Source organism: Mya arenaria, chromosome 12 (assembly GCF_026914265.1).
Source record: "Mya arenaria isolate MELC-2E11 chromosome 12, ASM2691426v1".
In the NCBI taxonomy this organism is placed as follows: domain Eukaryota; kingdom Metazoa; phylum Mollusca; class Bivalvia; order Myida; family Myidae; genus Mya; species Mya arenaria.
Window position 1 is genome coordinate 44,575,921 of NC_069133.1, and position 12,257 is coordinate 44,588,177.

The 12,257-nt window shown below is 34.3% G+C and overlaps 1 protein-coding gene across 3 annotated transcripts in view; it reads right to left on the bottom strand.

The window, feature by feature from the left end:
- Window positions 1–11,988, bottom strand: part of LOC128211587 (exocyst complex component 4-like) — a 28,741-nt gene extending 16,753 nt beyond the window's left edge. For 2 of the 3 annotated variants that reach the window (XM_052916560.1, XM_052916558.1), the window contains exons 1-14: window positions 11,884–11,988; window positions 11,563–11,603; window positions 10,629–10,717; window positions 9,215–9,277; window positions 8,711–8,849; window positions 8,174–8,262; window positions 7,777–7,853; window positions 7,288–7,423; window positions 4,896–5,011; window positions 4,399–4,469; window positions 3,601–3,739; window positions 2,670–2,684; window positions 657–728; window positions 66–203 (exon numbers count right to left, since the gene is read on the bottom strand). In XM_052916560.1, the coding sequence (XP_052772520.1) occupies window positions 66–203; window positions 657–728; window positions 2,670–2,684; window positions 3,601–3,739; window positions 4,399–4,469; window positions 4,896–5,011; window positions 7,288–7,423; window positions 7,777–7,853; window positions 8,174–8,262; window positions 8,711–8,849; window positions 9,215–9,277; window positions 10,629–10,717; window positions 11,563–11,603; window positions 11,884–11,937 (1,239 nt within the window). In that variant the 5' untranslated portion in view covers window positions 11,938–11,988. The remainder of the gene's footprint in view (window positions 1–65; window positions 204–656; window positions 729–2,669; window positions 2,685–3,600; window positions 3,740–4,398; window positions 4,470–4,895; window positions 5,012–7,287; window positions 7,424–7,776; window positions 7,854–8,173; window positions 8,263–8,710; window positions 8,850–9,214; window positions 9,278–10,628; window positions 10,718–11,562; window positions 11,604–11,883) is intronic. The other variant, XM_052916559.1, reaches the window with a different exon arrangement.
- Window positions 11,989–12,257: the final 269 nt, after the last annotated feature.

A 12,257-nucleotide genomic window follows, 5' to 3' on the forward strand; every position in this document is an offset into this window, starting at 1 on the left:
TAATATGGGGGATAAAAATCAAGTGACATGATGCTGCCTTAATACCCAGTATCATACCAACTGACCTTCTTAGGTTTCTCCCGGCGTTTCTTTGCAAAATACACGCCAATGTCTGTGTTGGGGTCATCAAAGGAGCTGGGGGCCGTCTGACGAGATTTTTCTGTGTTCCGAATATCCAGATATTCATTCAGCAACAACTGGATCTGAAGAGTTAATTTATTCTCCTTCATTTTATATCTATTGTGAAGATATTTATCACTCACATGTTTATGTCATGGTAATAAACAAGTATAAGTGGAGTTATTTTTGCAATGTATGAGGACAAGGGAATTTCCCATGTGGAGTTCAAACCCACAACATCTTTCGTGAAAGGTGGACATCTATACCACTAGACTATTTTTACAACTCTTGATATACATGTCTATGCCGAAAATGTAATAAACTTAAACAAACAAGAGCATTGGTTAGGGCAGCCAGAGGTTTGTTTTTTTTTTTAACAGAATGGTGAAATGCTGCAAGAAATGAAAAAAAAACTTGGAAATAATGATCAAACAATGTTAATGGCTTACGTTTTTTCTCAAAGAATGTTACATTACAAAAGTTACAGATATATCACATAACAAGACTATCACGATTTGGAAGTTAATGTGTCGTACCACAGCCTGAATCTTGGACCACACATCTTTCATCGTGTACATGTGTTCAGGCCTGATGTACACGCCAGAATTCTGGAAGGAAAACAATTTGTTATTGTTACAACATTTGCACCACTAGCCTCACGATAATTCTAACTTTAATGACAAAGCCTTCCTCACAAAATATATATTTCTTTTCATATTTCATATAATATTATAATTACCCTATGGGCTACTAGTCAAACGATTTCCTTAAATTAGATTTGACCGTATATTAATAATAAAATAAAAGTGTTGGACTACAGCAACATGCAATACTTTATGAAAATATAGACTCAATTATTTAGTTTAAACTGTTATGCAACATTATTCAAATAACTATCATTTTTTCACATATTAAAAAGATGATGTCCAATGTCAAATATCATAGTGATTTTCTCCCTCTGGGCACTGGATTTGGTAAATATGGACAAATTATTGAAATCAGGTAAAAAAGGTTCAGAAAGCAGGATATAATGCACATAACAATCATGTTTAAATTCTCATCGTTATAAATAATATAAACAAACTTTCTTTTACCCAAAACATAAGAAGTTTATACGTATAAGAGACAGCTGTGATTTAAATAAAACATTCCCCTATTTTTCAAAGAAACTTTTGAATTTTAAAGTGTTCACCCAACAATCTGAACGTCTTTCATTTACAGTCATCATTAATTTATTCTGGCCCTCAAGACAAATGCAAATTTTATTTTTTATTTTATTTTTGCGCTGTAAAGTTCAAAGCATGCTTGATCTAAGTTAAAACAAGAAATTGAAAATTATTGCTATCTCAAGCCTTGGAAAAAAAGAAATCATCACAAAATAAGATATCCATGCCAACAGAATCATGCCTGATATCGCAAACTTTAATCACAACATTTGGCATTCTCTAAGTGAAAAAGAGACATTCCCATGATTTATTACAACATAAACGTGAACATTCTCATATCAACAGCAATGATTTGCACATACTCAACCAAAATTTAAAACAAACTAAAGGAATCAATGCTATGAAAAGTTCAGTCGAAGCTTTGCTTATAATGCTCACAGGGAATTTACTACAAATCAATAGCGAAACTTAACAACCACATGTCTGAAATTCAGACACACTGGTGTACGAATAAAAGGTAAATATTACTTTTTAAAACTCATATAACTTTAGACTTAAATAAATACTTCTCCAGATTACATTATGGTCTAAATTTCAACCCAATGAAATCGCTAGTTATGCTGAGTTTACTGACTGATTCAGTAAGAACAAATTGTATAAAAACTTAATGACTAAGAAGGGCAGAGTGAACAATCCTTGCTCCACCCTTCTTGATCATTAAAATTTTACACCATTTGTTCCAACTATTACAAAGCACTGCACTCTGGCCATGGGAAAACATATTCATGTGCTGGGGTCATTATATTGGTAGTAATAATCAGGTAAGATAAAACATCAAATTCAAGGAATGGAAAATAATACTGGACTACTCAATAGTTTGAAGGCAGTGTAATCAGGAAAATATACATTAATTCAGGCATTTAATACTAAAAACACTGGAAAAACGATTGTATAAACAGGTATGAACAGTTACTTCATTTGAGAGACAAAACAAAATTATAACGGTACAATATAAAAGTGTCATTATTAAAACATTTCGATCCATGAGGTTGTATTTGACTCGATTTTTGTGAATTCAGATTTTATCAGGCACTAATTGAGTGCAAGAAAATCTACAAAAATCAATGAGAACTAGATGCCAAATGGCGACATGTCGAGCCTGTTAAAGAAGATACATCCCAGACAGGGTTCAGGTTCAGTTCGGATGGACTAACGCATGCATGGAGGCTCACAAATACATAGAACCACCATTGTGACAACTATGTCTTGCTCACCGCACGCGGGCTCGACAATATATCAACCTAACATTTAAAACAAAGTAACTGTTCACATGTTAAAGATTCATAACATAAGGATGCAATGCATAAAAGAACAACACTTTACCTCGCTTTTTTCTTCCTAAAATAGCATTTAGTGTTTCCAGATCAATTTGATACCAATGTGTTACAACTATTTGGACAAGAGCACTGCATAGCAAATGCAAATTCTTGTCTGTTATTTTTTCCAGTCAAACATGGGAAATAACACAAAAATTATTGAATTATTGAGTTATGGGTCTTGCTATACATAACTTGATAAGTATATTGTCTCTGTCAAGATGTTTACCGAGTTTCAGTTGAATATCTTGAACAGTTTTTGAGTTATGACCAAGGTTAATATTTTTATATATCAACTTTTTTCTTTGAAAGCAGACAAGCTTGAAAACAGACAAAACACTTCCAGTACAAATTGACAAACAGACATGATCTTTTAGATTGTTCTTAATTGTTTATGTAATAAATGACTATTCAGAAATGTCCATCATATTAAAATCTAGACAAATCACGACTGATTAAAAAAAGCTGGAAAGGAAAGACCCTGCATCATAGTAAAGCATGATAAATATAATCAAAAGATAAGAATGCTGTGCAGCCAAAAACCAAAACTAGTCTAGCTTTTTTCAGCTGAACAAGGCGCACAACTTGACAATTATCAAAGCCAGAGTTATGGGCCTTGCTGTACATGCACATAATTTTTGTCTCCTTGCAACATGTGTACCATGTTTCATTGCAATATCTTCAACAGTTTCTGAGTTATGGCCTTCAGACTCAACACACTTTGACCAGCCCAATTGCGTTCATACCATAATGACATCAACCCCACAATTCCTTCCTTAAATCTTCAACAGTTTCTGAATTATGGCCAAGGTCAACATTTTTTAACAATAACGCCGTTGATGACAACAAGACCAAGTGTCAAACAATACTTCAACTTTTTTTAAAGCAGACCAACTTATAAGCAAGACCAAATCGATGAAAATGTTGAATCTACTTACAATAATTTTCTGAAGATTTAGTAGGACAACTTTGTGTATTTCAGCCACGGCTCGGAACTGTCGGAAGATGAGTTCCAGAAGATCGCCAAGTTGCCGAGGCAAAAACTGGGTCATCAGATTTTCACCTTGCCCGCCAGTGCTATAAATAGGTCGGCAAATCCAATTTGAGAATATGTGTTTATTCAGAACTTGTTAATTCCGTGTTATCTGGATTTCAGGTGTGATACGTACATACAATGAATTATACCTATGTAAAATTAAGTTCAACTTGCTAGAAAACATTTGTTAAATAATTTAAGTCTATTTATACTTATAGAATGGTTAATTTGTGCCATGGCGTGTGTTTGAATCCTGGATACAAAGTGAAAACTAAGTTTTAAAACTTACAACTATAGACACACCTGAGCAAAAAATAGATGGAGAAAATGCCTTTAAGGATTGTCACATACTATTAAGATTAAAATACATGATTGTAAAAGAGTCCATGTATAATTATCAAACCAAATTTTACAGTGAGCAATACAGAATGCAAAAGCTCTTGCAATACTTTGCACATGATTCTGGTAATATGATCAAGAGCTATTACTGAAAAAGAATAATGCCCCCAGTCTCGGACACAATATAGGTGAGCCAAGTTTCTAAGAACTGAAATGATGCGTGCAACACATTTTTCCATGGTACATAATGATTTTTAAAAGATTCATTCTAACATAAGCAAGTACACATGACATTGCTTTGTTATCTCAGTAAATTTTTCACCGTGGATATCTCATTTATTTCATAAACCCTGCTGTTTACCTGTCCACGACCTGGTGAGAGGCTCGAGCCACTATAGCGATAAGCTCTGGGTGCATCCGCATCTTGATGGCCTGAAACACACCAAAACTATAGCTCAAGGTTCAGTAGAAGAAAAGGCCTTCAGCTTTCAATTACAAACATGATTAATTTAATGTAACTGTAATCGCAGATTTTTTTTAAATTTGCAGGTCCCTTTCATAGCGATCTTTAGGTTTATGCAAAATTTACAAGCTTTTAAACTGATACTGCAATAATACAGTCCCTTTTTGTGATCTGTAGATTAATGCCAAAATCGCTTTGCCATAATTTAACCATCTGGAAGTATCTGTTATGTTTCACTTGGTTTTTTGCCAATTTGTGATAAAAGAATATTAAACCTCCACAAAACTACCGATTTAACATTTCTTAACCTCTGAGTATCTTCTTCGGATCAATATGGGCCACTTCTGTGCCCTAATGGAAGAACTAAGTTTAATGTAAGATTAACAGCCACCTACCTCAGCCGCCTCAGGTACTTTACGCAGAATGAAGAGTGACTCAAGCAGTACAGATATAAACCTCTGAGGGTCTTCTTCAGGGTCCACACTGGCCCCTTCTGCCAGGCTACTGTCTCCTAAATAATGAAAGATAAGGGGTTTGAATTTAATGACTTACCAAATGTTTATATACAATTGCTCATAAGTCAATTATCAAATTTTACTATATGCTTTCTGGTGGTTTATGAAGTTTTATCAGTAAAACATTTTAATCTGTTTTTAAATTTTAGCCCATCCTCATTTCAAAATTCAAATGTCTGCTTAACAGAATTGGATCACAATTTCGGTCATCAACGACTCTTTCGAAAACATTGCGTTGGTATGTACAATTTAGTGTGCTTTTCAGAAAAACTTCAATTTAATATCATTAATATTATCTCCGTCATAGGCAAATACTATAAAGTACTAGAAGCGCCGCAATGCGACGAAACCAGGTTTTTGTTATGGGCAATCAGAAATTATAGCCAATTAATTTGTTGTATGACTTTATCTTTACTTTTATCAAAAAGAGACGTAACTGAAAATTACTGTTGGCGGAAACCATTTTTCTATATATAGTAACAGGCGACCTTGACCTTAGCCCCACCCCCCTCAAAAGCAATCCCAAGCTAGCTCTATACATAAGCTACCACACACCAATTTCATCAATATCGGTCAATGCTAACTAAAGTTATTGGGCAGAAACCATTTTTCCATTTTAAATAACAGTGACCTTGACCATTTTTCTATTTTAAGTAATAGTGACCTTGACCTTAGCCTCTCCCCACTCAAAAGCAATCCCAAGCTAGCTTTTCACATAAGCAACTTTCACATCAAGTTTCATCAATATCGGTCAATGCTAACTAAAGTTATTGGGCAGAAACCATTTTTCTATTTTAAGTAACAGTGACCTTGACCTTAGCCCCTCCCCCCAAAAAAATAGCAATCCCAAGCTAGATCTTCTCATAAGCTACCTACACACCAACATTCATCAATATCTATCAATCCTAACTAAAGTTATTGGGCAGAAACCATTTTTCTATTTTTAGTAACAGGCGACCTTGACCTTAGCCCCACCCCCCTCAAAAGCACTCCCAAGCTAGCTCTTCACATAAGCTACCTACACACCAAGTTTCATCAATATCTGTCCATGCTAACTAAATTTATTGGGCAGAAACCATTTTTCTATTTTAAGTAACAGTGACCTTGACCATTTTTCTATTTTAAGTAATAGTGACCTTGACCTTAGCCCCTCCCCACTCAAAAGCAATCCCAAGCTAGCTCTTCACATAAGCAACTTACACACCAAGTTTCGTCAATATCTATCAATGCTAACTAAAGTTATTGGGCAGAAACCATTTTTCTATTTTTAGTAACATTGACCTTGACCTTAGCCCCACCCCCCTCAAAAGCAATCCCAAGCTAGCTCTTCCCATAAGCTACCTACACACCAAGTTTCATCAATATCTATCAATGCTAACTAAAGTTATTGAACAGAAACTAATGTTTGACGCCCGCCGTCCGCCCGCCCAACGACAACCTCATTCTAATAACCCGGTTTTCGTTGAAAACCTGGTTAAAAATAGTTAAATTTATTGTAAAATTGCAATAAATATCCTTGTGAATTCCAGAAGTTATTAATACACTTGTGACATTTTTACTCAGGAAATAAAGCTTATGGTACTCAGAAGGAGAAATATATAATGTTCTTAGGGCTATTCCAGTAAAACATATAACCCACGGGGGGAAGGCAATTATTTAAAAAGTATGGTGGGTGTCTTTTTTCCCTAATTTGAACCCCACAAGGGTAAATTTGCTTCTGTAGGGGGATGGCAAAATTTAGAAATGCCTTCCCCTCGGGGGGTTTTATGTTTAAATGGAATAGCTTAAGAGAAAATAATTCAAATGCATGTATAATCATTAAGCTCTACAGAATACTAAAATAGAAAAAAACACTATTAAAAGCAAACAAAAGGAAAACAGTCCAAAACACATAAATTTTGCACTATTAGGCCAAAAAAAAATAATTGTTTGTTTAAGGTAACCTTCCCAAAATTTCTAGGTAGGGTAGGTAGGGATTTTTTTTTTCAAAATCTGTCGTAAGTTCAGAGTGTTTTCTTGCACATGATGGCAGTCTTTCCTACATTACTGTCATTGCCTGACTTTGTTTTATCATATAAACAATAATTCTGATTAAAATCTGCATTTATCTGCCCTTCGTAACACCCTATTCGCTAACGAATATTTTTTTTGCTCAGAAACGGAAAAAAATAGTTAGGGTCGGCGCATTTTTATAGGTAGGGTCGGGTTACCCGAAACGGACATATTTTTTTTTAGGCCTTACAAATAATCAAAGAATCTTTGTGTCACACACTATTAAGGGTGCTCTCAACCATGCCCCTGGATGACATCTCGCCCCGTCGACCGGACCCCGCCCGTCCCACCACTGCCTGGGATGACACTGTGTAGATCTGACGGTTTAGTTCCTCAATTAAAATCTCATGCATCCTCTGGAAAATAATAAATGGGGGAGAAAAATATTAATATTATGTTTGAATTTAACCAAAATCTTTATTAGCTTTTTTATATGCAGAATGGAAGTAGGCATCCTTTAGCTTAAGAGCATTTATAAAAGTGATGCCGCATGTGACACTTATAACGATGCAGTTGACAAGGGCAAGGCCAACTGACAAGCGATCCCTATAAGTTTGCCATGCTACACAGGCTACTTAAAATTTAGTGCTTGAAAGCTCATTGCAAATACAAGTATCATCGACATTTATTTAAAGACTTTGTCCACTGTTAAATGATCAAAAGTGTAGGTAGGCTCTCAACTAACTTATCATGTGTATTATTCATGTACCTCTTTTCTTGCATGTATTTCCACCTTCAGGTCTCTCAGTGCCTCAACGTGGGACAGGTTACTTTCCAGCTTTGTAACTGAAACATAGTGACAAATACTAAACTGATAACAAGAGCAACATAAGTTTGTGCCAAACTTTTCTGTTTATGTTTTTTTTTCAGTCAAAAAGGGACATAACTCTAAAAATGTTAAAGCCAAAGTTATGGGCTTTAAAGTTTATGCATGACGACAATGCTTCCACTGACACCAATTGTATCACAATATCTTTTTCTTTGAAATTCCAGCAAGCTTGTAGTTTCACATGCATTAAACTGATCTCTAGGCATTATAAAAAGCATAAGACAAGATACATTTACAAGGCCAACTCCCTTAAGAAAGCCCCATTCTACCCACTCACCTGCCCCAACAATACAGTTTGTAGCCTGGAGATATTCCTTCTTCGCCAGATGGTTGTCAAGCTTTTCTGGAACATTTTTCACCTGTTCTCTGCAATTACAAACAAGATAAAGCTAATGTCACTGTGAGGGCAAAAGAATGCATGAACAACATGGATGGCTTCTCCATGTAATCTACACCTTTTTTCAAAAGTTTGCTTTGCAGGAGTAGAAAAAAGCATCAACTTCCTAAATATTTCATTTCCTTATTAAAAAATCACCTTACCTTGTTTGCAAAGGAAAACACTTTAATAACAGAATCATACTTTTTGAAAAAATGCTAAAGTAATCCTCTTAACTCTGCCATGAGTGTACAGTATCTATTTTCCTTAGATGTATTTTAATTTACTGACAAAATTAAGTTATTACCAATAGCATTTTTTTAACATTGAAATTTTGAGGTGGTATTATTCAGCAACATTCATTAAAGCTAAAAACGAAAGCAGACTATATAATTCAATGACAGATAATGGTTTCAATCACTTCTTTTAAATGCTTACATCTGGTCAAGTAGGGCTGCAATTGTTTTCTGCTCCACCCCATCAATCCACAGTTTCCTCAGCTCATCTCTCTTACAGTGTAGCAGCGTTTTACAGCTACTCAGATCTTCCTTAATGTGCTTGATTTTCTCACGAGATTCTGCGAGAAAAAAAAAACTCAAAATTTAACTCACAGGCGTACGTAGAAATCTCAATAAGTGAACCGGAATACAGCATACATCAACCCCCCCACCCCCATCAATAGCAAAGATGAAAACTTGAAATTAACATATAACAATCACTGCTTTCAATTTTAAAGTCAATCAAACAAGTAATTATTTTTTTTGTGCATTAAATACACATGATTTCATGCCACTCAAGTCATTTTTCACAGTCACATCATGAATAAAGTATTGGCCATGGAAACACTGAATAAAATCATAATAAGAAAGCAGAGTTATGAGACGCTTAAAATATAATTTGCTTAATAAATAAAATAGGCATACATGTCCCAAGGTTACATACCATTAACGTTATCACTGATGTCACTGAATGTTTTCAAGATTGATGTCAAATCTTGATAATTTTCTGAAAAGAAGAAACCACAATCATTCAGTGCAAATCTATACCAGCAAATACCTTTAGGAACTGAAATCCGACGGAAACACAAAATACACCCAAACTATCGTATAAAAACAGCAATCTCAATTTCATTGACTGAATTGGTGACTGTAACACCCCAGGGCTCACGCAAGAGGGCGACTTGGGCGAAGTGGTCGCCTAAAATTCCCAGACTTCGTCCATTTGTATCATCAAAGCGACATTGACTTCGCCGAAATTATAACACATTGTAAGTCTGTCAATCAGCAATTAGCCATTCATAAAATTTGGTAATCTCCTAATCTGATAATTGGGCGGTGTCATCCAATTACCAAAACATCGCCAGTAGGTGGAGCTATTGAATGTTAACCAATCAGAATGTACATTGAGAAGACCGTGATAAAATGAAATATTCGTTAAAATGAGATAGAAAAGGTGACCCTCTGGAGTCTGGATTATATTCTGTTTTGGTATTAGAGCAAGGTTCTTTTGACTTGAGAAAATTGGTAATAATGCCTAGAAATAAACAATAATGCTTTAAAAAAAGACAGAAAAGATAAAAGAATGTTTCTTAAAGAATACGCCAACTCTTCCATAAAAAACATTTTTAGGATCCAATTTTTGTATTAATATACTAGAACTATCACAGAAGTGATGACTATTCCACTGCCTTGACACAAGACTGTAATTGACTCAGGCAAATATCTATTAAAAATCATAATATGTTTTTAAATTATTTCAAGGAAAGTACCGGTAATACTTATTTGCCCGAAAATCAATCTTAAATCTTCAATACATAGCTAAAGTGCTACACTGCTATTCAAGGGCACATAACTCAAAAGCTGGCTGGGGTCGACTAAAAATGAGATTAGACATGGGACAAGACGAAAAAGTCACAAAATATATGTCTGGCACTACTATCCATCATCCTTGTAATGTGAACATCAAAGTGATACCTTGCTTCAAAAACTCAAATATGGCCTAAAGTTTAAAAATAATATTCAAGGACTCATAATTCTATGTTAAAATGACCATAGGTCATGAGAAATATGCAAATCATTACACTACCCATCATTTTTTGTACCAAGTTTCAGAGTGATACCTCTTAAACTGTGGGAGTAGTTCAGTCCACACACTTATGGCAACAGATCGAGCAATCAACAGACTGACCAGCTGACAGATCACCATGTCTTAGGTGACTCAAATATGAAAAATTGGAGAACTATGTTTTAGCTTTGGGAATTGAGCCTTTTTGTCACCCTGATTGTAGTGCACCATTATAGCAGACATACACTATACATGTAATTGTATGTAATCCCAAATGACCAGGGTCAGCTACCTTTGACTAGATCTCCTAATTTCTTATCACTTTCTTTGAAGGCCTTTTCTATGCGTTTCTTTTCCTGTTCCCGCTGCTCAAAGTCAGCACTGGAAATGAAAACATGTACATGTAAAAAACTGCCATTATATTCAATAGAATTACAGATTTTATTTCGTACCAATATTTCATCAGTCAAAATGGCATTATTGATGACAAACTCTGAAGATACAAAAAAAAGCTAAAGACACAAAGTTAGATACAAAGCAACTTTGGTGCGATATTCTAGTCTAGCTCTATTCAAACAACTCACTTGGATTTTGTTTTTCCCTATCAGATAGTCTTACACACAAAAGAAAAACTATTGAGTGCTCCATATTGCAAGTCTCTAATGCATGGAACCACTGATAATATTTATTTCTTCTTTTTATAATGCAAAATTGAAATGAAAGCAACTTGAAGCGAATGCTGTGATTATAATTTGCTCCAGCATGCAAGCCTGGGCTACTTAAACATCTGGGTTTGATATATGTTTCATACATTTCGGATTGTGGATTTTATTCTTATATCAATACTTATACAAATATACATTAATACAGTCAAAATTAACTATGTCAAAGTCAGGAAATACTTAGAGAAAACTAACATTCCATATAACCAAATTACAAAAAACTTTTTTTAAATACCATCACATTTGAATAAAATTGGACAAAACCAGAACATCGAGATAACAGAGTTAAACATAGCAAGTTTCTTCTGTATAATGCATTCAGGCTACATGTAATTCAAGAAAATCTTGCTTTCGATGAAATCATGAATGATTCTTAATGCTCAAGATTAAAAAAATTGAAGATTTTGAATGCGACCAATGACATTTCTTTGACTTTCTTATTTTCTGAGGAACAGACGAAATCATAAAAAATATACTGTTCTGCCATTATTATTCTGTTCTTACCTTGAAGAAAGAGTCCTCACGATTGACAGCAGAAAACTTGACTGAAGAAAAAATAAAATAATTCAGAATTATAAACTCATTTGTGTGAAAGAATGTAAATTTAAGATTTTCAAATAAATATAAAATGGGAGGTTTAACTGTTTGTGGGGTAAAGCTGCGTTGTACTGTAAACATGATAATACTTAACATCCGGATGGTTTTATCCGAAATTACTCATGTTCGGATTGTGCTTACTATATTGCTTTTTGTATGAATTGCGAACATGCCAATAAAACACAAACACTGTAAAGTGATAGAAGGATTGATCAGTTATCTGGTTACCGTTTGTTTCGACTTGGCTGGAGAATTAACCACTGAAATTGCCTCATTTTCCATTTTTTCCAGGGAGTATCAGGCCACTTCCGTGTTTACATCCGGAAAGTCCCCTACTCCATAAATCTATTACAATATTTGGAAAAAAGATGTAAATCCATAATATTTGAAACATTTCATCAGAATAGTGAAAACAATAATTCTTAAATATATGTCATATTAACAATTATTTGAATGATTTTAGTTAATTATAACGTTTTTATTTTTTTTTAAATTTATGCATTATTCTTCTTAAATTCGTCTGCAGGTAGACAGCATAAAAGCTAAAAGTATATTTTGGCTTAGGATGATACATTATTTATAAAATTAGTAATTTGCGTAGG